Genomic DNA, 24,418 nt, shown 5'->3' with positions numbered 1-24,418 from the left:
GCAGTAAAAATAAAAGATATTTACAACCAAAGAATGTTTCTGGCTTCTAATATGAAGGAAGCTTCTATCAGTAAGATATTTCTAGAGGCCTATGTATGCATCATCAACAAAGTGTGGGCTTGGTTACCCTTAAACAGCCTTTTGGACGTAGCAGTCAGATTCCTAAACTTTAAGCATGTCACTCAGGTCAAAGGGTCAGCACCCAGGGATTCAACCAGTAGGAAGTCGGTTGTAGTGACTGATTTCTTGTGATGTAATTTGTGGCCTTGCTTTACACATTCACCTCCCTCTCTAGCTGTCACCGACTACAGCATCAGGAATAGGACATGAGGTGTGTGTTAACAAGTTTAGATTGTTGGTAATAAGTACAGCCTAAGGTCATTTTTGTTGGTAAGAATGTTTTCACAACAAAGCTTTAACAACTCTCTCTCTATCTCTCTCTCTGTGTGTGTGTATGTATATGTTTTTTTTTCTTTTTTTGTCAAAATAAGAAGAAATAGTGAAAAAAACGAAACAATAAATCCGAATCACTCCGCGTCTGTGATCATCGTCAGTCATAAAAAGCAGCTGACTGGCATTTGGCAAGGGCACCATGTGGCTTCTGCAGTCTGGCCAATGAAAACATCTCTCACTGGGATGTCCCACTGCTTGCGTCACACTCTGAAGACCCGGTGTGTCAGACAAAACTTTGTGGTCTAGCATAGCGGGGTAAATGCAGTGTGGGAATGCTAGCTTGTTACTTTGGTTTTAGACGGTATTAACAGTCATTCTGCTTAGACAGCCCTGTCAAACTTATGTCAAGCCACCATCTCTCTCGTTTATTAATTATTATTTTAATCTTATGGTTCTTCCTTCACTCTCACTCTCATAGTCTCATTCTCCTTTACAAACCACCTATAAATAAGTGAAGAGATCCAAGACGGAGGGTCGACTTTCTTCTTGTAACGCCTTGCAATTTGTTGCTGGTGTCAAGTGTCCGGTGACAGTGTATTATAAATAGCTGGTACAGACAGACTGGGAGTGATATTCCAACCCAAATTGATGTTTTTGTTTGTATTTTGTTTGGTTTGAAGCTACACACCTGAATGTAGTATATAAATATATATAAATAAATCATTTATATTATTTGTAAATAAACATTTTGGTCAAAACTTTTGTTTCATTAAATACAAAGTCTAAGGGCTCTTAGGAATTGTTTATTATTTACTCAATGTATTTATTATTTTTTAGTTTTTCTTGTATGTTTTTGTTTTGCTTTGTTTTATTGTCTGTTCACCTTCCTGCCAAAAACAAGAGTTAATAACAACCACAATGCTTTCAAAAGCTATATTATGGTAGTTATCAATACCAAGAATTAGAAGTGACATCTGAAGTATCTAAAGAGTAAAAAGCTCTTACACGCACATACAGACCCGCCCCAGACACATGTTGAACTTTTATGACAGTAAAGTTATAATTATGAGGGTGGAGAAGAGCTAATGACAGGTTTTTTTCCCTCAGTATTTGTTGATATGTATATATGCTGCTGTTCTGTCGCCGTGTACTTTGTAATGAAATGTGTCTCTCTGAATGGACAGGTGTTGAAGCCTCCCTGTTGTTTGTGGATCCAGTAATGATGATTTATAGGAGTTAATGCATTGCGCTGTGTAATTTTCTGCACCCACAGGCGATTAAACACTTTTTCAATACTGCTTTTAGTCTTTTGAGAGAACATGAGAAGGACATTTTTGATATTTCTTGATATTTAAATGGTAGTTCTTTAAATGTTGTATATAATGAATTTTCTCTCTCGTTCAGGGCGAGTGTCTGTTGACTGTCCAGCTCTGTGAGGAAGAGTGTGTCGAGGATGAGGAGGATGTAGAGTTTTACCTACTCTTCGCCGGCTCCACCCAGAGGCACATTTCCAGCACTTTGAAAGTCAGCCATGTCACGCTGCAAGCCGTGTGCCCAGGTCAGTATTTAAAACACCAGCGGTCACACAACTCATTCCGCGTCCATGTACAGTATTTTATCATTGCTTGATAATTGTTAGCTTCTTCCTGGAAGTAGGCCTTTATTACCTGCAGAGATGGACTCATTTACATTCCAGTCATGCCAGACCTGGTCCAGGCATTGCTTGGCACGTTGTTGCTTTGCTCAATTATTCACCCACAAGATTGTCTCAGTTACCACAGGGAAACCTCTGTATTACTGCACTGAGCACAAGCGTTTAGCTGATTCAGATGTCCCAGTGCTGCTGCTGAAGATTCATGGACCAGTAGTGGCTATTAATGAACCGATACATACTTTCTTAATGTAGTAATATGTCCAAAGAGGTGGAAGAAATGTATACTCACTTTCTTTATTTATTGGTACAAAAAAAGACTTTTTCTGTTTCTGTTTGTCCTTCATAATATTTATTTATTCCTTTATTTATTTTAGTTGTGTTTTTATAGTTATTTATATTTTTTCCTTTTTTATTGTATTTATTTATTTAGTCCCTTGTTTATTTTATATATATATATATATATATATATATATATATATATATATATATATATATATATATATATATATATATATATATATATATATATAATATTATTATTTATTTATTTTAGTTAGTTTGATGTTTTAGTTTTTATAATTTGTTTCATCTTTTATTTTATTAGCAGGCGAGGGTTTCTTTTTCGTTTTTTTTTTTTTTTTTTTGTGTATGATTTATTTCTGTTTTTGTTTATTTGTTTGCATATTTTATTTTAAACTTTCAAACGAAAAAAGTATGGACCTAAACTATATGTAAGCATTTTACCTAGCAGCCAAGTGCATCTTACCAACTTTAGCGATGCCCTATCAACCAACTACAACAGATCAACCACTCAAAACACACCGTCCATAAACAGGCTCAATGCATAGCTGTAATTAACTAAAGATTTATCTTGTAACCGTTGATGTTATTGAGGCACTTTTGCTTTGCAGGGCACTGGTAGCATTGTGATCTTATCTCGTTTCCCAAAGAAATAAAAGCACAATAAAATAAAAACAAAACACAATAGCCCCCCATCTCTAATTTAGGCAAAGTTTAATTTAGAGTCAAAACAATGAATACATTTCCACCGTATGCCTGGAGCAGTTCCACGGAGATGCAGTGTTATGGAATCCAGCGCAGACGTTTGGCACCAGTTTTGTAATCACTACTCTGACTGAGCACTTGAAAGCTTTTCAGCAATGCATTAAGAGAGCATGAAGAATGGCCCTACTATCGTCTGCCTCAGGTGCACCGCTGTCAGCCCGCCAGGGTACACTTTCAACCCTTAGTCTCTCTGCTGGAGGTCCATACTTTTGGTTGATTCCAAATATTTGGCTGCTAAGAGGTCTTTATCGGCAAATCGTCTTTGTCGCAGTGACTGTAGTGAAACAAGACAGGCCTCCTGGCAGCCCTCATGATGAAGTTCTAATGAATGTTGTTTAATTAGTATGTCACCTCTGTCTCTGGCTGTGTCCCTCTTGGAAATGGAAAGGAGTAGTGTTAATGCAGGAACATTTCTAAGCAATTATATCCATCTCTGCTCAACAATAGGCACTTAAGTATCCCTTTTTCTGTTGATGTGCCAAAAATAAGATCCTTTTGTTGTTGTTTTAAATCAGTGTGAAGATGATTTAAATGAGACCCCTCCCTGTGTGATATGAGATAAATATCTAGTTTGTTTAGTCATAATTGGTTTATTGTTGACAAAGTTGTGGGAATCTTGTGGGCATCAGCAAAATCGCAAAAGCATGACAGAATATAATATATTTCTGCTCTGTTTTTTTTGTCTTGTAATAGCTCATGATCAGAGTGAAACAGTGCGGGTCACGCTGTGCCAGGCCCGGCCGGGGGGCTCAGTGGACCCTGTTGCCGAGGAACGCTTCCAGTTCGTGCAGGACCTTGCCCTGGACATGGCCCAGTTCCTAGTGAACACGGTTGGGAAGAAAGAGGGAGCGTTACTTCTGGACGAGTGTCAGATCCCCCTGAAGGAGTGTGAGAGGTTGGATGATGCCCTGGCTCTTGCTCTTAGACATCTGCCTCTGCCGGCGGGCTGGAGCGTCCTGGGCACAGACTGGGACACGGGCACTTACACAGGCTTGAGAATTGGTGAGTAGGAGCTGTTTTTGAGGTTTCAAACTAGACTGTCGGACAAAGTTTCTGTCGAGTCAGAAGACCTTGATTAGCTGGTTCAGGTGTGTTTAACCTGTTAACCAGCACTTGGACGCCGACGCACTGAACTCTCTTTGTTTGCACGTGTCAGTGTTTACGAATAGATTTAATGAAACCGGACAAAATTAATTAGGGTTGGAACTAAACTCCGTAGAACAGTTGCCCTCCAGGAACAGGTTTGGACAACCTTGGACTAAACTGAGAAATATTGCTCATTTATATGGTTTTCTTTGTAGCTGCTACTATTTTGCTAAGCTAAAACATACTTAAAGTTCACTTCTGTCAGTGCGTTTCAGCACTGAATGCAATACAAGTTAATTTATAATTTACAGTTTTCTCAACCCTTTCCCCATCGTGTTTTAATTTTCTCAACAAGCTTGTCTCATTGCATTCTGGGCTTGTCTCTGCAGAGGCTTTTTGTCCTAAAATTTGGCAAAAGAATGTATTTTAGAAGCCAGCACAGTTATGCTGCTCTCGCTTTGAAAGTGTCTTGTAAATGACTACTTATTATGACTTGAGCTGCTTTTGCAGCCAGTGAGAGCTAGCTGAAAAATAATATTTAGCATGTTTTGTAAGGGTGGGTTGTACCAAGGATTTTAAAACGTTGTTGACATTTGTACAGTGAAGTTACAATGCTTAGACCATGGGCACAGTGCCTTCATTGGAAGGACTTCAGTATAACCATGTTTTATTTTTAAGTTGTGGGTTGGTTTAGACTGTTAGTCCAATCTAGCCTTATTTTCCTCCTACTTGTACTCATATCAAGCCAGGAACGCTATGTCAGATAATCTAAAAGCAAACATTCCCACCCTAATAAAGTGCTCTTTTTTTGGCGCGGAGCATTTACACAGTCTATTAACTCAGACTGTGGATCGTTTCAGCCTGACAGAAGATGCATGTGATAAATGGCAGGAACTCTGGTTGTCAATGACTTAGATTTGTGTTTTATGTGGATTTGGCAGAAAAGTTCTTGTTGAAAGAGTTTCCTGTGTTCTTCGTGCTCTCTGATATACAAAGAATTATGGCTGGTATATGGATGAGGATCTGCGAACCCCTCAAATAATTGACTTACGTTTCCATTGACTTAAAAGCACAGTTTTAGAAACTATGCTTTTAAAATACAGTTTAAAAAAAATGCACATCACAATATCTGATTATTTTAAAATTTTAACACTACCATTCAAATTAAAAGTAAAAAAAAAAAAAAAAAAATATATATATATATATATATATATATATATATATATATATATATATATATATATATATATTATATATATATATATATATATATATATATATACTTTTAACACTGAATATTATCATAAATACCTGAGTACTGGATAATGAAAATATAGCTTTGCCATCGCATTAATTAATTATATTAAAATTATTTACAACTATTTAAAATTATTATTTTAAAGGATTATTTTAAGTTGTTTTACTAAATTATTTCTGAACAAATAGTCTTGCTGAGACTTCTTTTTAAAAAACATAAAATATCAGACCTTTATAAGGGTCTACTATTTATTTATTTGTTTGTTTATTTTTATTGTTATAAATATTTATCATTACAATATTATTATTTGTAAGAATATTATTCAAATATTTATGATTCATTTATTATGAGTTAAATAAATATTTACATTTATGTTTGCATGATGTACTATGCACTGTTTGACCATCTACATTGTCAAACGTTTTCAGAGGATTTGTACACAACAAGTGTGCAAGCAGAAGTGCAGTTGTATGCATTTGTTCAATTGTCACTTGCTTTCAACCATGCAGGAACAGAAAGGGGAACTGAAAATAAACTTTCGGTTGATGATCATAATTTGCAACCTGAACAAAACCAAACATAAGATCGAAAAGATATCGGACAAATGCTAAAAAAGCTGATTGGAGTCGTAAAAAAAAGTCGCTGTTCCCTGTCACTAATGGTTTTGTGTATCCTTCCTAGCTGTGATCCTCTGGGCAGAAATATGAGCTTGTGTATATTAAGTGTGCTAGAATTAATGTGTGGATCCGGCCGATGTGTGGATCCAAACAATTGCACAGAGAGGAATCATTCATCAGGGCAGCTGACGCGACAACAGATTCCCGGCTCTCATGTGACTTGTCCTTGTCCTCTAAATTAGACACAATCTGGGTCCATGTAGGAGGTGTGGTGAGAGCTGGACCATAGGCAGCGAGTGATAACGGCCAACAAAGGCCAAACAGGCCCTGTGACATCATCATAAGCACAGGCTTATCTCTTATAAACAGCCTTGGTCTTAAATAACTCATTCAGTAAAACAAACCGAAAGATCTGACACCTAATAATGCAAAGTTCAGCATCTTGAATAAAAAGAGAAAAGACAATAGCGGGTTTCATCTGGTACCTGGTCACACGTTTGTAACGGTTTGTATTTCCTGATGATTTAGATCAAGTTGCTGGGTCAAGCGTTTCCTTGAAATCTTGTTTTTAGTAAGTTCTCAGTGGTCATTATGCTGAATAAATGTACCAGAGAAAAAAAATCCTGTCTGGTGAGGGAGAGGCGAGCTGTGTAATGACTCCCCAAGCTCTGGCATGTGTGGCAGCTGGCACTGGGCACCTGGACCAGCCCTGAAACCAGAGCTGCACGCGGGCATCTCGCCCAGAGCATCAGTGGGTCTGTACTGCCACTGAAATTAAGCACATTATATAAAAAAAATGTGTAGAAGGCTAATAATGACTGTTTCCAGTGTGTAAGATGCCTACTGAACTTGCTGCTATTTGGACACGTTGCATAGTAGATGATAATGAAAAATTAGGCATTTGGTTCTTCCTTGGGATAGTTCTCCCTGGGGTCAGTTTTTTTTTTTTTTTTTTTTTTTTTATAAAGGTTTTTATTGGTTTCTTGTTTATGTTTTGGTTGATTTGTGGATGTGGCGAGTGTTCACTGTGTAAGATGCTTGTAAGAGATCAAAATCATACAGGTTTGGAACGTAAAGTTGAGTAAGTGAGGGAGGGAGGTTAAACTCCTATGGCATTCTGAACTCCATTTGCTGAGTTTTCCGTAAACATTCAGAAACCTTGTGATACCACTGTTTAAAATAAATACTATAGTAACGGCTGTGTTTTGTGGCTTGAATACGAAAATTCTAACATGGCTTTGGGATACAAGTTACATGACACCAGTATTTTCAATATAGTGTCATGTCCACTCTCGTGTCTCCAATCAGACTGTGTAGTGATCCTGATCTGCTGTTCTTTCCAGTGCCAGATCGCTTCACCACAGCCTTGTTTTTTTTTTTCTCAAATTGGTTGTTGGATCCTCAGTGGGCCGATTAAATGAGGGCAGTCTCATTTTCAGCCTCTCATTAACCAGCAAGAACAATCCTGCCTCTGTCTCTGTTGTGTTCGCAGAGAGCCTCATTCAAGCTTCCTGAACTTTCTAAAACAGCACTCTGTAATCTGTCTTTATGATAAACGCCATCAAATCCGATCACTTCTTTCTCTCAGGAAACCTCTCTGCCTGATTTTTCTGTCCTCACTGTAAATCATCTATTGAAATTGTTTACACAAGTTCGTCAGAAGATTCTGCTGACGGAGGTCGAGGGAATTGTGGGGGTGGGTCTAGTTGAAAGGCTTTGCCGGCTCTCATTGGTTCTGAAGTTGCAGGGGGCGGGGCTTACAGCTTCAGTGCCCCCAAGAAGCAGTGAGCGTGAGACTTTCCTGAAGCGACATTATCAGAAATGTGCATTAGATAATAGTGAGTTGTTTAAAAGGACAAGGAGAGGGATTGAGCGGAGATCGCAAGCTTAACTGGATTCTGTTTGTCTTTCCTATAGAACCTGGACCACAAGACACACTTTTGCACTTTGCGGCAAAGCGCGGGCTACGCAAGGTAGCACTGTTTCTCCTCCAAAACCTGGAGGAAGAGAGGCCCTCCGACTTCCCAACAAACAGGGTCGTACGCCAGCCAGGGTCGCCCAAAAGAAAGGCCACACGCAGCTCCAGAAACTGCTGACGGAGTAAGTGTGCAAGAAATGTATATCCTTTACCAGTATTTTATGTAATGATTATTTGTTTTGTTGATTATTTTTACAATACAATTATTTGTGCCTTGTTCTGTTGTAAAACTAATACAAACATGCATTTGAGACAAATTCATACAGCCATTGTTGATTGTCATAATTGTCCCCCTTGATCTATGAAATCTGACCGGATTAATGCCAAGAATAGGCCACAGACTTTATCAAACCAAAAGGACGTTGTGACCTTTGAAATGCCTTAAACAAATACAGCTTTATCAAAGTTTTTATTTTCCAAATGTCCTAAACACCCCCTGGGTCATCCAAACAGATCTGTTGATGCATTGTTTGTTTTGGGCTTGCTGAGATTCCCCGAAAAGAGCGATGTTAGACTTGAGTCGGATTTATAAATGACTTCTATCATGTGAGCGAGGCGAGATTTAGTGTTGTGTTCTGAAGAAAGGAGGATGTTGAAATGTGGGGGAGATAAGAGCAAAGCACAAGGACAGGCCATGTGGTTCTGAGCTCTTTGTAAACAGTTAAAGCCACATAAGCTTTTTAAAGCAAGCCTTGCGAATCAACTGCAGAAGCCTGTTTCAAACCAGCAAGATCCTGTCTACAGATTTACATTACCTGGCATTACCTGTACCTGTGTAACAGAAATCAGTTTCCTCCAGCCAGTGCTTTCCACAGTCTATGGCTAGCAAACTTGCGAGGGACTGGTTCCATATATTTAAATACTTAACTATTCTAAAATAGGGCACAAAGACAGTTTGTGTACTCCTCAGGGTTTAAAACTAAACCGGTTTAATGCTTTGTTAGACTATATAATTATATTAATACTAGAGAGATGCACCACTCTAGGAACCATTTCCTGTTAGCTGTGTCACCCAGAATGATGTCTAACGGGTCACTGGCTGCCCAGCTTTGGTAAAGCCAGTGAAATGTGATCACAGACAGAAGGATAGAGGAGAGACCAGAGCTAGCATGTGATCTGTGTTCTCTGGATTCAAGGGTCTGTTATAGAAGGCCGTTAAGTGCTTTGGTTTATTGCCTCATTTAAAGCAAGTGTACTGAACCACAGCACACTCTTAGATGCTGCCTCAAATCTTTCCATCAAAGCTCATGGTATTTTGTTGGTGGTTTCAATTATACATGAGCTTGAATGTAGCTAAATATCGTTACCATTTTATGCCATTATGTTGCATTTATAGATTAATAGGTTCAGTTAGTGATAGAAGACAAACAGCAGTTATACAGGATGAATTGTACAGCTCCTCGATCCTTAAAGTTCAGCCTTTCATCACATCTGTCATTTGGCTTATGCTCAGGTCTGCGAGACCTTAAGAGCTTCTCCTACTCTTTAGTTTCCAATTAATGATGTCACAGTGTTGCTATGGATACCATTTTGGACCATAGATGCACAGCAGGCGAAAAGCGTTCCTGTTGTTGCCCATGTGTCAGGGCTCTGGGGGCAATCTGAGCCACTTACAAACAGTTGCACATTTTCACTTTTGAAAGCTTGCAGCGTTTTGGGTCTGATGTAATTTACTATTACTATGATACATAATGTTCAGTCGTGTGTCCTTAAGTCTATTGACTGCTTGTTTGACATGTTGACACTGGCACCAGGAACTTCAATTTCACCTTATGTAATCATGCTGATTTTCTCTCCCTATACAAGAAAAAAGCAGAACAGGTTTTTACACTAGTGAGTTTTTCGTGTCTTTGTCTAAAGAAACGAGGCAATTCTCATGCAGATCTGTTTTAAATTTGGCTACGATGTTTAAATGAGTAATTTTCGGCTTCCCCACAGTAACCACAATCAGTATTGTGCATAACTTCACAACCTCTGTAGGTGTGCTGGGTGTGCCTTTCTGATTCAGTGCCTCGAGACTGGGTGTTCTCAAAGTTTGCTATGTTTGTGTTGGGCAGGGTTGACAAGCTGCCCGAGTTGGAGACGAAAACATCCAAGTGGCATTACCCAGAAGGCAGAGTTCTGCGACACCACCCCAAGCTAAACACTTACACCCTGACGCTAGAGGATGTGCCAGGGAGTCCTCCACCGAGCCTTCAGTGTGATGTGGAGGAGCTCCAATCCCTCATTCAGTCACATCAGAAGGTGAGTCAGTGATATTAAAGTCCTCTATTTTCTCGCTCTGCCACTTTAAGATCACAGTGACATTTGCAGCTGGGTACGATCAGCAGGGATGTTTGCTTTTGTGGTAGAACACTGCAGGAGGTAGCTATCTGTGACTAAAGGAAGTGACTAAATGCAGATCACAAACTAGACTGTCTCTTTCTGTCTCTGTGCACGCACTCTTGTGCTGTTTCTCTGGGTGAATGTTCGTGTCAGTTTTAATGAGGGCTGTATAGGGTGTGCTGCTTTATTTAATAGCTGTTTTTGAACTTTGTTTATTCAGGAAGATCCTCCGCCGCAGCATAAGCCAGCGCTGCTGATTCTTAACCGAAACTTCAGCGATAGATCAGAGCCTGTTGACTTCCTACCGACCAATTTACTGGAGCCTGAGCATCAGGAACCCAACTCTGAACAGGAAGAAACCTGCAAATCGAACAGCTCTGCCGTTGAGGATGGACTGTGTATTCGTCAAAACGGCACAGATCATCATGTCCAATCGCAGGACTGGGAGGTTGCGCTTGACCCGCCAGCTGTAGAGGATACTGGGAAGGCGTCAGATAAGGTTGACTGTTCGCAGCAGCGGATAGAAGGCGATTCTGTGACTTTCAGTGCCCCTTCCTGTGGAAACCAGCAGGAGGAAGTTGATATAGAACTCTGTGTAATCAGTGCCAAACAGGGGGCTGCTTCACAGCCTGATAAAGGCAACCAAGAAGAGCAGGAGGCTTGCCAGAGGAGTTTACAGACTGAAAAAGACAATAACGCTCAATCTGGCAACATTGAGTACCAAGACATGGGCCACGCACAATCTCAGGGTCTCCTCCCCACGGAAACTAGTCAGCCTTCACAAAGAGAGGAGGAGAGCAAGGGGAGTGCTGATCTTAGTTGGCGAAGGGACTTACCAGAGGAAAGGGAAGGGGAGAAGAGTAGCAACTCTAAAGCACTTTCTTCCCATGATTCAGAGGAAAACGGTCAGCACGACGAAAAGTTTGAGTCCAAGCTGCCTATGGACTGCTCGTTGGGAATAGATGATGCTAAATTGACTTTAATTCAGGTAAATTCTGCGGTAACATCATCCGTACGAAATAATGAAACTCTTATATCTGACAGTGTTGACAAGCCACATGGTAGCCTAGAGACAGAGACAGGAAATCTTAGCGAGCGCACAAAAGGCAACACTGAGTCAGCTTCTGGTTTGGTTACAGATGACGTTAGCATAAAGCAGAACTCTGGATTTAGCATTTCAGAAGGTGATCCTTTGGAATTGTTAAGTCTCCAGCCAAACATGGCACCAGGACCGGAGGATAAGGTTCGACAAGGCCTCTCACCCGTTCCTGAGACTTCTCCTCCTGAAGGTCCAGCTGTGGAGCCCTTGTCTGAGACTACAGAAGGTTTTCAACAGCCAAACCAAGTCACACAACCTTCAGAAACTGCATTAGAATGTCAGGAGATTTTGAATGACTCAGACTGTGACATCAGTGCAATAGCAGGGCTTTCTGTTGAGATCACTGCGGAGGACTCATGTTGCCAGATTGCCGGGTCTCTGCCTGATGGAAGCAAGGAGGAGGTAGCTCCTAATGATATGATAAACCACCCTAAGGAGATCTTTGAAGAGCAGGAGTCAATTGATGACATCATTGTCTCCAAGTTGGATGACAAATCAAAATCTTCTGATGAATCTTCTCTGCCTGTTGACTCTGAAGCCTTTATCGTAAGTGATTTACAACAGGATGCTTCTACGATACTGTCTTCTGAACACTGTGGAGTTGATATAAGCATAGGAACTTCTTTCGGAGGAGAAGAGGCATCTGAAACATTTGTTCAGTCAGACTCTACATCCAGACAGGCTGAGCAGATTCCTGAGGAAGATTCTGGAGATACCACAAATGAAAATCTAATTTGTGAGCCAGGGGAACAATCGGTTCTAGTGTCCACTTTGCAAGGTGAACCGGGATTTAAGGATGTTGCTCCAGATGACTCTCTACAGGAAAGGGAAATTGACTCCACTTCGCGGGACACAATCAACAAGCTCCTTGATCTGCCGGAAATCACTAACAATGATTGTCCTGAATCCAATGCACAGTTCCAGCTCCCAGAATCCTCCAAAGAGAGTGCCAACACACCATCAGAACCTACTGCTGAATGTGCGAATGTCCTTGACCCGTCTTGTGCCTCACCTCTAACAGAAAGCCAAGGCAGCAGACCTCCTGAGATCCCCTTCACTGATGGAGTTCAGATCTCTGCTGTAATTCCTGATGGGGATGAATGTGTTGAGATGGCTCCCGATATGTGCGAGACGACTGTCGCGGGGGACAGCACATGCTCTCCCATGGACACCAGCAGTGGTTCAGCTCTGAAGAGCTCCTCCATGTCTGACCCACTCAGTGCCTCATCCTCAACAGCTGAGCTCACTTCCCCTTTGGATATTAATAGTGGATCACACCAGGGTTTGGAACACACTTCCCCAGTGGATATAGACAATGGTTTGTCTTCAGAAACACCTGAGAGCCTGAATGGATTACATCAAGATCCTCCTGACTGTTCGATGGATCACAGTGAAACTCTTCAGCAGTGTGCAGAGGAACCACATGTCGACCAAATGACGGGTAATGCATTTTTATTTTTCATTCTGTCATTTCTGACTTTGTGAACAATCATTTTAGCGAATCTGATGCTATTACATAACGCTACTTCTTACCGTCATCCCGTGTAACAGTTGTTTAAAAAAAAAAGTCTGAAAACTTGGTGCTGCTTCAAAAAGAAGTATGTTTGACATGCCGTTCCAATTAGATTGTTTGCAGCTTAAGCTAATTTGCCATTGGCTTCATTGTGTTCTGATACATGCTTGTGAGTGTGCATGTGAATACAATGGTGTTTGCCTTACAAACTATTTTATATGGACATAACGTTGAGTTATTCTTATATAGGTCAATATTTATTCCCACTTTGTCTGTAATGTTATTTTTAGTAACAATTATAAGCACATTTCTGTCAACTGAAACAAAGCTCGATCAGCGTTTTAGGTTTTCATCCGGAAGGGAAAAAACTTCCTTGTCATTCAGGTAACAGTGTTAATAGGGAGTGTTTGCAAATGATAATGTGTATTTGAAGTGCATTGTGTCATGGCAACCCGGTGATGTCAGCTGTGCCTCACATCATTGAATGAAAACAGTTGAAAGATTGTCTTGTGAATGTTTATATATATATATGTATACACACAAAGTAAACGCCCAGGTCTTTTCCACATGGATTAGAATTCAGCATTGTTCTACTAATAGCTGCTTACCATATGTGTTATTTATATCACATTCATGGAGGTGCTGATGATCTCAGTTGGAAAGGAGGAATAAGTCACTTCTTTTTATCAAAACATGGGGTTTGTAACATATCTAAATTGTCTTATTATGATTTGTTCCTTTCTGAGTAAACAAATAAACCTGCCCCACAGAAATGTTCACTCTTGGACATGAATCAGCGGCTGAGTTAATGAATTACGTATTGATTTTTTGGAAGTTTCCATTAAAACTCACACGAGTTTCCTTGAAACTAGGTTTCACTTATTTACCTAAAGCGTTTTGTTATTTGTACATGCACAAAAAAACTAGCCTCATCATCTACAGTAAGTTTGAAAGAGTGGCAAAGCAGTTACTTTTAAAACGTAAAAGTGCTTCAGCCTTTCAGTTTCAAATCATGAATGTGCTTTTTCTTGATTCCACCTCACAGATGACAGCGCTTTAGCAGAGGATGAGGTGGACGGACACCAAGACTCCTCGGGAGACATAGCGAATTCCGAAGTGGTGAGTATTCTTTGGCTATTTTCCTCAAACTGCCATCCACTAAATAAATCATTAACATTTAGACCTCTTGGTATGATTCACTCATAGTTTGCGTCCAGCCACCCTGAGTTCTCAGTAGCTAGGAAAGTGGTAGTTTCCCGAAAGGCTTCACTAAGCAGAAATTCAGTGATGTTTTGAACCTGACCTTCTGTCGTAAATCTGATTTCTCCGCCTGGTTGCTGAAAGTGCCTCGGCATTCTGACGCAGGTCTGAGTTGGAACTGCTGAACTGTGTCTCATAAGGTCAAACTGGCAGATATGGGAACACTGCCACCCCACAGCTCACACTGTGGTTGTGTGTGTGTGTGTGTGTGTGTGTGTGTGTGCTGTCCTTTTCTCACGGAGGAAAGATGACTTCACCCTGAACACCTTTTTTTTTCCTAGTTGTGTGTCAGAGGGATGATATCAGTGTGTTCATGGAGAGAAAAGAGAGGCAGGAAGGGAAGATTTGATAGCTTGGGTGTTTATGCGGGCCAGCAAGAGTGATAAAGTGAGATGACTATCTTCAGTCTTTGGAAGTTTCTGATTAGAAGGAAGTAACTCCAGTCCTTTATTTAGTCATCTTCCTGTGGGGGAATCCATATTGTTTTGACTGCTTCCTGTGCCTCCCAATGTTGTTTTGGAGTACCTGATATGATCTAAAATTATTGTTAAGGAGGTGAAAGATAAAGTAAAAACTCTTGGTACAGGATCTAAAAGGCCCATTCATACAAACAATTATTTACTGTAATGATAACTGCAGCTATAAAGTTATAATAATCATTCTAATTCTTGAGAACAGGAAATGGGAAGAAAATATATAATTGGATATCATTGAAACCACTTTCAGATTAATTTTTCTAGCTAATGAATGATAAAAACATTAACAATGGGTCAGAATTTACCCATCTTTAAAGAGCCTGGCATACAACAAAACTGCAGTGTATACTTATTGTAAACCGAATGCTATCATCTGATGTTGTGGACACTATCGGTTCAGATATCGTTTTTGGTGTTAATGGGCCATAAATCGATGGAAGCCCAAACGTGTTTGTTAGCATGTTGCAGCTAGCAGTGTTGGGGAAAGATGCTTTTAAAAGTAATGCATTACGGTATTACTTTATTCCCTAAAAAAGTAACTAATTACGTTACGTAGTTACTTTTTATGGAACGTAATGCGCTACGTTATTTTTTGTTACTTTCGCGTTACTTTTGTAAATATGAGCAGGGCTTGATTGTTTTTAATAAAAGAAGTCATATTTATAGCAAATATAAAAGCCCATTCACAACAAAAAGTATAATGAATAATGGTAAATTCACGTCTGTGGAGTAGAGCACAGAAAAAAGACGGTTCAAAACTCTTCAGCAATAAAAACAACAACGAAGCACAATTGTTAGTTATTTTTGCTTATTAGTATGGTTGAACTGGATAAGCAGCAAATATATTAGTTAATAAAATGGGATTAGATACATTTATGTTATTTAAGATTAAATTATTGCAGTTTTTCTTCATGTTCTGAGTTTGCAATTCACTGTTTTAATTCATTTTAATGAATGCTAAATCTGTTTTCTTATGAGTGGGCCTCTTCTGGCCTCTCTTGTGAAGGTAGCTTCTAGGTTGCCTCTGAAATCAAGCTACATTTACACGTATCAGTCTGGCATGCAGTCTTGGAACGCATCATGAGGATGTATACCTACATTGTCAGCATTTGAAAGAAATTACACTCTGGAACATTCTATCTTAAGAGACTCTTAAGATAAGAGCAGAGGCCACATTTAAAGAGCATCCCAACTTTGACTAGCATGCTAACTTGCTTTTCCAATACAAAACACAAGATAGCTTTCTTAATAGCGGTGCTTGCTAAAGCAGTATTATAATATTCCTGTTTTTAAAATGTATGCATAAAACAATTGTGTAGTGATTTTTCGTACATTTTCAATTTTGTTGTCATTCTGTCATTAAATTTATGAAGGTGGATTGGAAATCGTATCTGAGGTCGCTTCATTTAATCTGTTTTGTCATGCTAGCAAGTACCATGACTGATTTGTATCTTTCCACATCATAAAAGCTCAGTCTTCAAATATTTCTCACCTTTTGGAGGTAGTTGATGAATGAATTCCTCATTGCTATTGCTTCCCACAGAGGGCAGCATGAAAAAAAAAAAGAGGCTATAGAGAGAAGTTTATAAGAATTAGAATGGTCGGGCTCTAATTATTATGCATGTTTTTTTTTTTTGTTTTTTTTTACATGCCTGAATTAATCATTCTCAGAAACAAGACCAGAAACATGCTTTATGAAAATAAATGTAATCATCTTTGAATGCATTTCATCCTGCACTTGTGATGGGTAATGGGTGGTTTGGCTGTTTTTAGCTTATTATCCTGTGATGTCTAGAGCGCTGTGGCTCCCTCTTGTGTTGGGATGCAATATAACTCCTTCCAGATGTGCACTGAGCTGTCTAGTAGTCTACATATGCGTAAGAGAGAGGGACAAGGGCAAAAAAAAAAAAGTATGCCACCAGCAGCATGAGGGTTTCTTCATCTCTCTTCATCTGTCCTCATGCAGCAGACAAGATGCACTGTGGTAATCCCTTTAAAGGAGTTCCTTTTTCACTAAACATCAAAACTAATAAACCACACAAGCCACCCCTGGGAAACGCACTCACAAACACACTTGCAAATACAATTCCAGCATCAGCATCAAAGGAATGTGAAGTGTAAGAATGGCGTGATGTTGAAGAAAAGCAGAGGGCTGTTGTTGGTGGAGTGGGAGAGTTGAAGACACCGCTGAGGCTGGTCTAGATCGATACACACTCCTTCCATTCATGCATCTGTTTGTTGGCTCTCTCAATGATGGAAATATCCTTTGTTTTGTTCTCACTCAACTTCTGGGCTCCAAAGTCGTCCTCTTTTTTTTCCCTCAGTCCGTTATCCTTTGTTGTTCTTTCATTTCCAGCATTAGTTCTTCCAAAAAGTCATTTACTCACATTGATTCAAACCTACGCAAAAGTAGAAGTTTATATTATATTGTTTGACACTCTTTTCAAGGCGTTTAAAAAATGTACACAAAACTATGTAAACTATATAACTATATAAACTATATAACTATATTTCAACTATTTATGTCTCCTGAAATTGTAAGATACCTTTTATGGCTGACTTATTTAAAAAGTCAAGCAAATGAATGGATGAATTATTTACTAAAAGATCAATAGCATACATTTTCTCTTTAATGTCAACTTGTTTTTCACTGCTAACCTTTTTCTTCATTGAGCATTTATTGACTGTGCCCAGATCACGGAGTTAGAGAATAAAAAAAATCAGTCAGTCAGTCAGATTTATGAATGAATCATTCAGACTAGTTTAGTGAATTGGATCAACTGATTCATTTAGAGACCTGATTCAAAGGAGTGATTCATTCATAATTTGGATATCCCTGCCTCTCTCTTGAGCGTCAATATTTTTAGTGACTAATGCCAAATTGCAGTCTATTATTCGCATAAAGGTTATCATGTAATTTCAAAAAACGTTCAATATTGCACTCAACTCATATGGACCACTTTTAGGATGCTTTTATGACGTGTTTTTGTCATTTGCTTGTGTTCATTATATCGAAAAGAACATCAAGGATATTCTTGTATTTCACAGAACAGACTTGAGGGAGAGTAAAAAAAAAAAGCCAAATTGAATTAGTTTTTGATTGGATTGTTCCTTTAAATCAAGATTGTGTTGGATTAGTGGTCTTGAGTGAAACGTTGGGATCCCCACAAAGAGCCCTTGTTTCTCCTATCCCCTCCTCCACTGGATAATCACACGCATGCATGCAAACACACAGTAAAGATCAAATTGACTGTGTCAGGACAACCTACACAGTTATCTGAATATCTGTTTCTCCTAAGTACAACTAAGGATCGTCATGCTAAACATGGAAACGTGTATGAGACTTTAATTGAAGGTGTTTTCGTGCTCGAGGTGTGTCTGTTTTGTGTTTTTATATAAAATGATGTATTCCCACACCGTGACACCCTCATTATAATGTATGTTGGATGGAAACTCCTAAGCACATGTGGAAAAACAGTGCAGCTCGGCATGCATTGGTTTAACAACAGACATATCATAATGCTACCACAGTTTTAAATAATGCAATATTTTAATTTCGTTTCCAAATTATTTAAATATTGTGCAATACTTTAGTAGCAGCCATGGCAGTATTATAGCAGTTATTAATATTTCAAATTGGCTTTTAGTTTCCATATTCTTTTCCAGTTCAATTTGAGTTCCTCGCACTGCCTCAATTGCATTAAATTCAATCAGCCTGAGGTCTGGCCTTTTATCATTCTCCATTTGAAACGTTTGCCATGGCTCCAGCTGTTAGTCGGTTGATGGTTCTCTACAGATGCAGAGTTTGAAGGTCCCTTATACTTCGTGTTTGAATTCAAACAGCATAGATCAACAGTGTATTCGTTCTATCATGACAAATCTTTCTGATAGAATGTTTATTTGGATGAAAAGCCTGGCTCAACACACACACAAAGCTAGGTGGAGTCTGAGAATCTCACCCACAGTTTAAAGGATGAAGCCCCTCTGAAAACATTTCTCTTATCAGAGATTGATTGAGATGACCTCCTCCTCTTTGGTTGCAAGAGGTCAGCCTGACAGTGATGCAGATTGAGAATGACTTGGGACTTGAGAAGGATGGAAATGGTGGGATGAGAGGCATTGTAAGAGCGCAAACAGGGAAAGGAAATGATCAGCTGCGATAGGGTGAGTCTGTTAAAATACAACAACAGCAAGAGCAGAAAGAAAACCAGCCACAGAAAAAGAGAGGGAGTGTGCAGAAGGAAAAAAGAGAGGGGGAAGGAGGGGAGAACAAAGTGTGTGAAGAAGGAAGGGAGGGAGGGAGAATGAGAACGGGGCTGGTTCATGGTGCAGATGTGCCGAGAGTTGCTCATTTTTCCCAAAGCTTGACTGAGAACTCCACAAGCCTCGGGCTTCATGTTGGACTATAACAGCACTTTCTTATTCTCCTTGATATTTCACTCCTGGAAAAGATGTATGAGCGACACCGGCGGAGGTACAGCCTGTGCGCAAAGGGCGAGAGATCCGTGGACGTGGTTTTGATAAAGGTACGAAACTGAAAAACCAGCAGTAGTTGTTATTTTTTTGAGTTACTTTCAAAAGTGTTAAAAATAATTTTTTGCGGGACTTGTCCATACATTTTGCAGATAGTCTTGTTGACAGTTGCGTGTGCCGTCACATTGCATTGATTAGTGTTGGCCGGCAGCGTTGTTGAGATGCCAGAGATCTCGCTCGCGTTGAATCGAAGGAGTGTGTGTGTGTGAGAGAGAGAGAGAGAGAGAGAGAGAGAGAGCTGTGGAGCTTTGCTGCTTGGCTTTGGGTGGAGTTCAGTTTTGGATGTGGAATAATGAGGCCTGCTTTTCAATTTTTGGCCACCGTTGTCCGCCGACTCTTGTTTTTGACATTTTGTTCAGACATGCTGGAGTTCGAAGACTGGAGTAATTTCGTAACCGTTTTTTTCCTCCTCAAGTGTTTGTTGTCAAACAAATGTTGCAACCTGAGACTTCTCCGTCCAGGTTTCATATTCAAAAAGATTTAGATACGTTCTTTAGTGTCAAAGCAATGTGGATGTTTCAAAGCAACACTTTAGGGAAAAAAGTGTCCAAAGAAGTTCGCAAAATTTGAGACAACGTTCTTTTTGAGGACATTAAATAATAAGTAAGGAAAACATGATTTACAAATAAAGTTATTGTTAAACACACGTTCTACGTCCATATTTTCCTCTAAAGCTTTAAAGCAATGTTTATATTTCATATCGACACTTTAAGGACAAAAGTGCAACTTAACGTTTCTTTTTGGGGACTAAAAGGATCTATAAATAGGGTAATTTTGTTCTAAAAATACAGAAGCTTTATATAAAGTTATGTAAAAACAATAGTAGTGTCCTGTGTCCTAATTGAGATATTATGTGTGTGGGAACAGTAGGGCCGTAGGCTAGAATGCCGTCAGTATGTTGGAGGTTGTATATTTAGTGGCTGGTCTGGTAGTGTATCAGTGAAGGTCACAGCCAGACATGTGAAGGGTCCTTCCTCAGTCTGACCCCTCGATTATAAGCTCTTGATAAGTGCATTGGTGCAGACTTGCTTCACTGACTGTTTATCTCCATTCACTTCTCCTCCGTCCTTCTGCTGTCCATCATCTGCCATGAGCTGGCAGCTGGTCTGAGAATCATTATGTGGGAAGGCGAGTTAATTAAAATAAAATCCAATTATAGTAGGTATAAAATACTTTAAGTTATAAATGGAGAAATGTCATGCATAATTATTCCTACTTAAAGGATTTTTTTTATAGTACAGTTTTGCTTTAACTTTTCTGTTTTTAAATTACATTTTATTTTATATTATTAGTATTATTTACAGTTTATTGATATTCCTGATGCACACGTACCTGCTAGGTCTCTGTTATAGCTGTGTGATTCCTGTTCACTTTCACAAAATGAGGGAATTGAGACGTAATTTGATATAGGTTTATCAGGGCTATATATGATAAATGATTCATTTAATGACATGAATGGTTTAATTGGATATATAGAACTTGATGAAATGACCATTTATTTTACAAAAATATTAACTGTTATTAAAAAAAAAAAAAGTTTGTCCATTTGCAACTCCTTTCCACTGGCCAAACCGATAACTGCCCAATGCAGATTTATATAAATATATATGCTTATTTGAGAGCGGATATATTAATACAGTCCACATTAACATCTGTGGTGGGAACTGTAGAGAAGCTGTTAAACCGGCCAGCAGGTGCCGGTTCAGTGCTAAGTGAGGTTTGAGAGAGACAGGTTGTCCCTCGCTCGTCTGGAAGAGCACCCAAGAGAGCACTTTTCAGTTGATGCAAACCTTTGTTGCAGCATTTTCCTTTAAACTGAGAGCTCCATTATATTGATCGAGAAGCCAAATGGCTACTTAACACCTCGTTCAAGTCATTTCACAGATGTTTTACCCAGAACCATCTGCAAGAACCATGCTAAATCAAAGTCGGTAGCTGGTGAGCGTTTTTGCAGTATGAAAATGGCATGTGATTGTTTTCAGACTGTATCCATGAGACTGTTTTAACGTCCTCTGGTGCCCAGTGCCATGACATAGGATTTCCTGTCTCCACAGCTCGTCATATCTGTGGAATGTGTCCAGAATGACCAGCTCAGACAACAGTCTGTGGACAGTCTCACTCCACACTCGGTGGATTACAGCTCTGTTTCATAAGCCATTCAGAAGTTCTGCCATCTCTAAATACAGCCCATCTCAACAGTCTCCTTTTCCATGATTAGACCATGGATGTGTATGGATTTCAGCTGCATCTCTCAGAGCCAGGGCACTCAAAAGATACTTTGCCACAAATTTCATCTTTCTTTCCTTAGATACACTACCATTCAAAAGTTTGGGGTTGGCAAGATTTGTGTTTTGAAAGAAGCAAGCATTTATTTAATCATAAATACAGTACAAACAGTAATATTTTCTAATGATGTTCAAATTTAAAAAGCTGTATTCTCAGCAGTCATTGTCTCAGTCTTATGTCACTCTGATATGTTGCTTTGCTGATCAAGAAACATTTATTTCTTTTTTTTTTTTATTAAAGGATTTTTTGATGCATAGAACATTTGATCAGTGCTTATTGAAATAGTTTAAAATTATTTAAAATGGAAATATTTTGTCTTTACTGTCTTTACTTTACATGTAAAAATTCATGTAAAAATGGTTCTCAAATTAAGTTAGTACCATCAGAAAGGGGTTTGTATGTCCGGAGAGGTCATGTGGAGGGCATCAAGATCATGTTTTACTAAGTGCATTTTTCAGTTGTTCTCTTATTCTTTGAGGTGTTGGATTTGGCAGTCACTGGAGTGTTGTGTTCTGTGTGTAAAAACACATTATGACCCCATTTACTCGCCACCGGTGGCATTAAGACAATTAAGCCACACGCCTGGGGAAATACATGGCAGCTTTTTACAGCTTACATCATGCACTCGCGCACAACACTCCTTTGACATAATTCCTTACCTTACCAAAAACACACATGGTTTTAAAGAGTGTGTTCTTTAATTCTGCATGTCTTCTCATTCTCATATTTCATTTCTAGTCATGCATGTAGAAACCTGACGTCACATCATTTGCATTGTTGTGCCATAAATCATCCTCTGCAATAGGCTCTATGTCCCAATCTGTTCAAAAAGCCCCTTTGTGTCCGGCTGCATCCCGAGGTTCCCAATGCATGTAAACACACTCTGAAAGTTTGTTTGCTGCGAGTTGTGTTTTACAGGAAGTCTTTGAGTGAGTCATATTGTGATGGGGCTAATAATGATTTAGATCATTTTAGGAGCAGGCAGAACACTTGTTACATGCAGAATCCCAGTGGAGAATCCTGGGAATCCTTGAGTTGTGATAACACAAGAGCGTCTTTAAGGGTTGTAAATCGTAAATAAATTTTCCCGCCCATTAATCGACATGTCAACACTGGTATCACTGTGTCTGGAGTAGCTTGTAAAAGCTTTTACATTTTTACTTTCACTTTTAAATTAGCGTCAAGCAGTTGTTTATTTTCAGTTTGTTTGAGTTCCCCCTCACTGTGAAACCAAATAACTAAATAAACGTATGTTATTAGCAAAACAAATACGAGAGCTGGGAGACACGGAATACTTGATGTAAAAAAATAAATAAATAAAAAATACTGTTTAAATAAAAATAAGCAAACACTGGAACCAAATAAATTAAAAAAGAATGTTTAAAAAACTTTCAATATCACCTTAGGTAAATAGCAAAAGTCAACAGGCTTTTCAAAATCCAAAATATTTTTTAAACAGGCGCTTTTGCATGACATTTTGAAACTCTTCTGCGATTGTCTTGACTCTCTCACCTCACTCTTCTTGTCAGGTCTCGTCATGTGACTTTTGGCCTGCTGCATTGAGCTGCCGCATTCAGATTTAAATGTTGTGTCTGTTCTTTAACTGAACTAAATGATTTTTATTACTATAAAAAATAAAAAAGACGTTTGGTCCAGTGCCGCGGTGTGCAAGTGACATAACCTGTGTTGCAGCTTATGCAGCCATCTATCGCAACAACCCTAGCGTCTATCATTTTTCAGTAGGCCACACCAAACATAAATATATGTGCTGTAATAGTATGCTTTGTGCTTTATTTTTGTGTGTACTTTCAGACACGTGCCAGTCAAAAAAAGAGCTGGGTCTCAGTTCCTGAATGTGGGTTGACAATTAAGTTTCAGAACAACATGAAGTCTTTTATACTCACAAAGGCTGCATTTCTTAGCATTAAATCGGCCTCCTTGTTTTTGAGATGAGCATTGATCATTATAAACAATTCCATATTGATCGATCAATCAGGTATGTTACTTTAACATAGCTAGCCTGACAGACCTTTATGCTTGGTTTATTTCTTTGGAAGTTATCCTTAAAATTCTTCAAACCAGTCATGATCAAAGAACAGGACTCTGGCTGACTGTTTCTTCGCTGTGGCATGTTTACGTGTAAGTGCTCTCAGTGGAGCATTCACTCAGTATGAGGCATTACACCTTTCCATTACAGCACATTGGCTCAATATGCCACACTTGTGGAGTGATTTTCACGACTCATTCAGTAATTGGTTTAAACGGTGTCTGGCTGGAAATGTTTCTGTGTGTGTCTGCTACATCCATTACCATTATTACCAAGCCGTGAAACTAAGACAACATATCTGAGCAGTATCCCAGCTAGCCTTCTGGCTCTCTGCAAATCTGTTTGCATAAATGCATTTTTGAGTGTTTGGTAATATACATCAAGATACACACATCCACAAGTAACTAGTGTTTAATTGGCTGAGACTGAGTGCTCTATACTTGAAGCTTTTCATTTGCTTTCCCATTGGGGACAGTGTGTGTTCTGTGATTTGTGTATATGATTTTATTTGCACTTTTTTGTCAGATTGAGGTTGATGTCTGTTCTGGCATAAGTAAACCTAACATGCATGTCTAAGTTCTAGCTGGTGTGAGTCTCTCGGTGCTGTTTGGATCTTGTCAGAACCTACTGTAATTGGGAATGACATGTTGTCACGAACAGAATTGAAACATTACAGACCTGAATCACTATTCACGATGCCATGATGGCATGTGGTGGCACTTAGGCGCTTGACCAGTGTTTGAATCCAGCTGATGTCATTTGTAGATCCCATCACTTTTGTTGTTTTAGTTTGTTTGTTTATTTGCTGTTTTTTTTGTTATACAAATA

General features: G+C 39.1%; 1 protein-coding gene across 1 annotated transcript in view; it reads left to right on the top strand.

Annotated features, from left to right (window-relative positions):
* The window catches only part of LOC113066822 (A-kinase anchor protein 13-like), an 84,998-nt gene that overhangs the window by 19,595 nt on the left and 40,985 nt on the right, over positions 1 to 24,418 (top strand). The window contains 8 exon segments of the mRNA XM_026238868.1: positions 1,798 to 1,951; positions 3,806 to 4,114; positions 4,192 to 4,194; positions 7,991 to 8,065; positions 8,068 to 8,173; positions 10,109 to 10,295; positions 10,597 to 12,916; positions 14,034 to 14,107. Of these exon segments, the coding sequence (XP_026094653.1) occupies positions 1,798 to 1,951; positions 3,806 to 4,114; positions 4,192 to 4,194; positions 7,991 to 8,065; positions 8,068 to 8,173; positions 10,109 to 10,295; positions 10,597 to 12,916; positions 14,034 to 14,107 (3,228 nt within the window).

Source organism: Carassius auratus, chromosome 50 (genome assembly GCF_003368295.1).
Source record: "Carassius auratus strain Wakin chromosome 50, ASM336829v1, whole genome shotgun sequence".
Classification (NCBI taxonomy): domain Eukaryota; kingdom Metazoa; phylum Chordata; class Actinopteri; order Cypriniformes; family Cyprinidae; genus Carassius; species Carassius auratus.
Note: the sequence above shows the minus strand (reverse complement) of the source record. Positions and strands in the feature narration are given on the sequence as shown.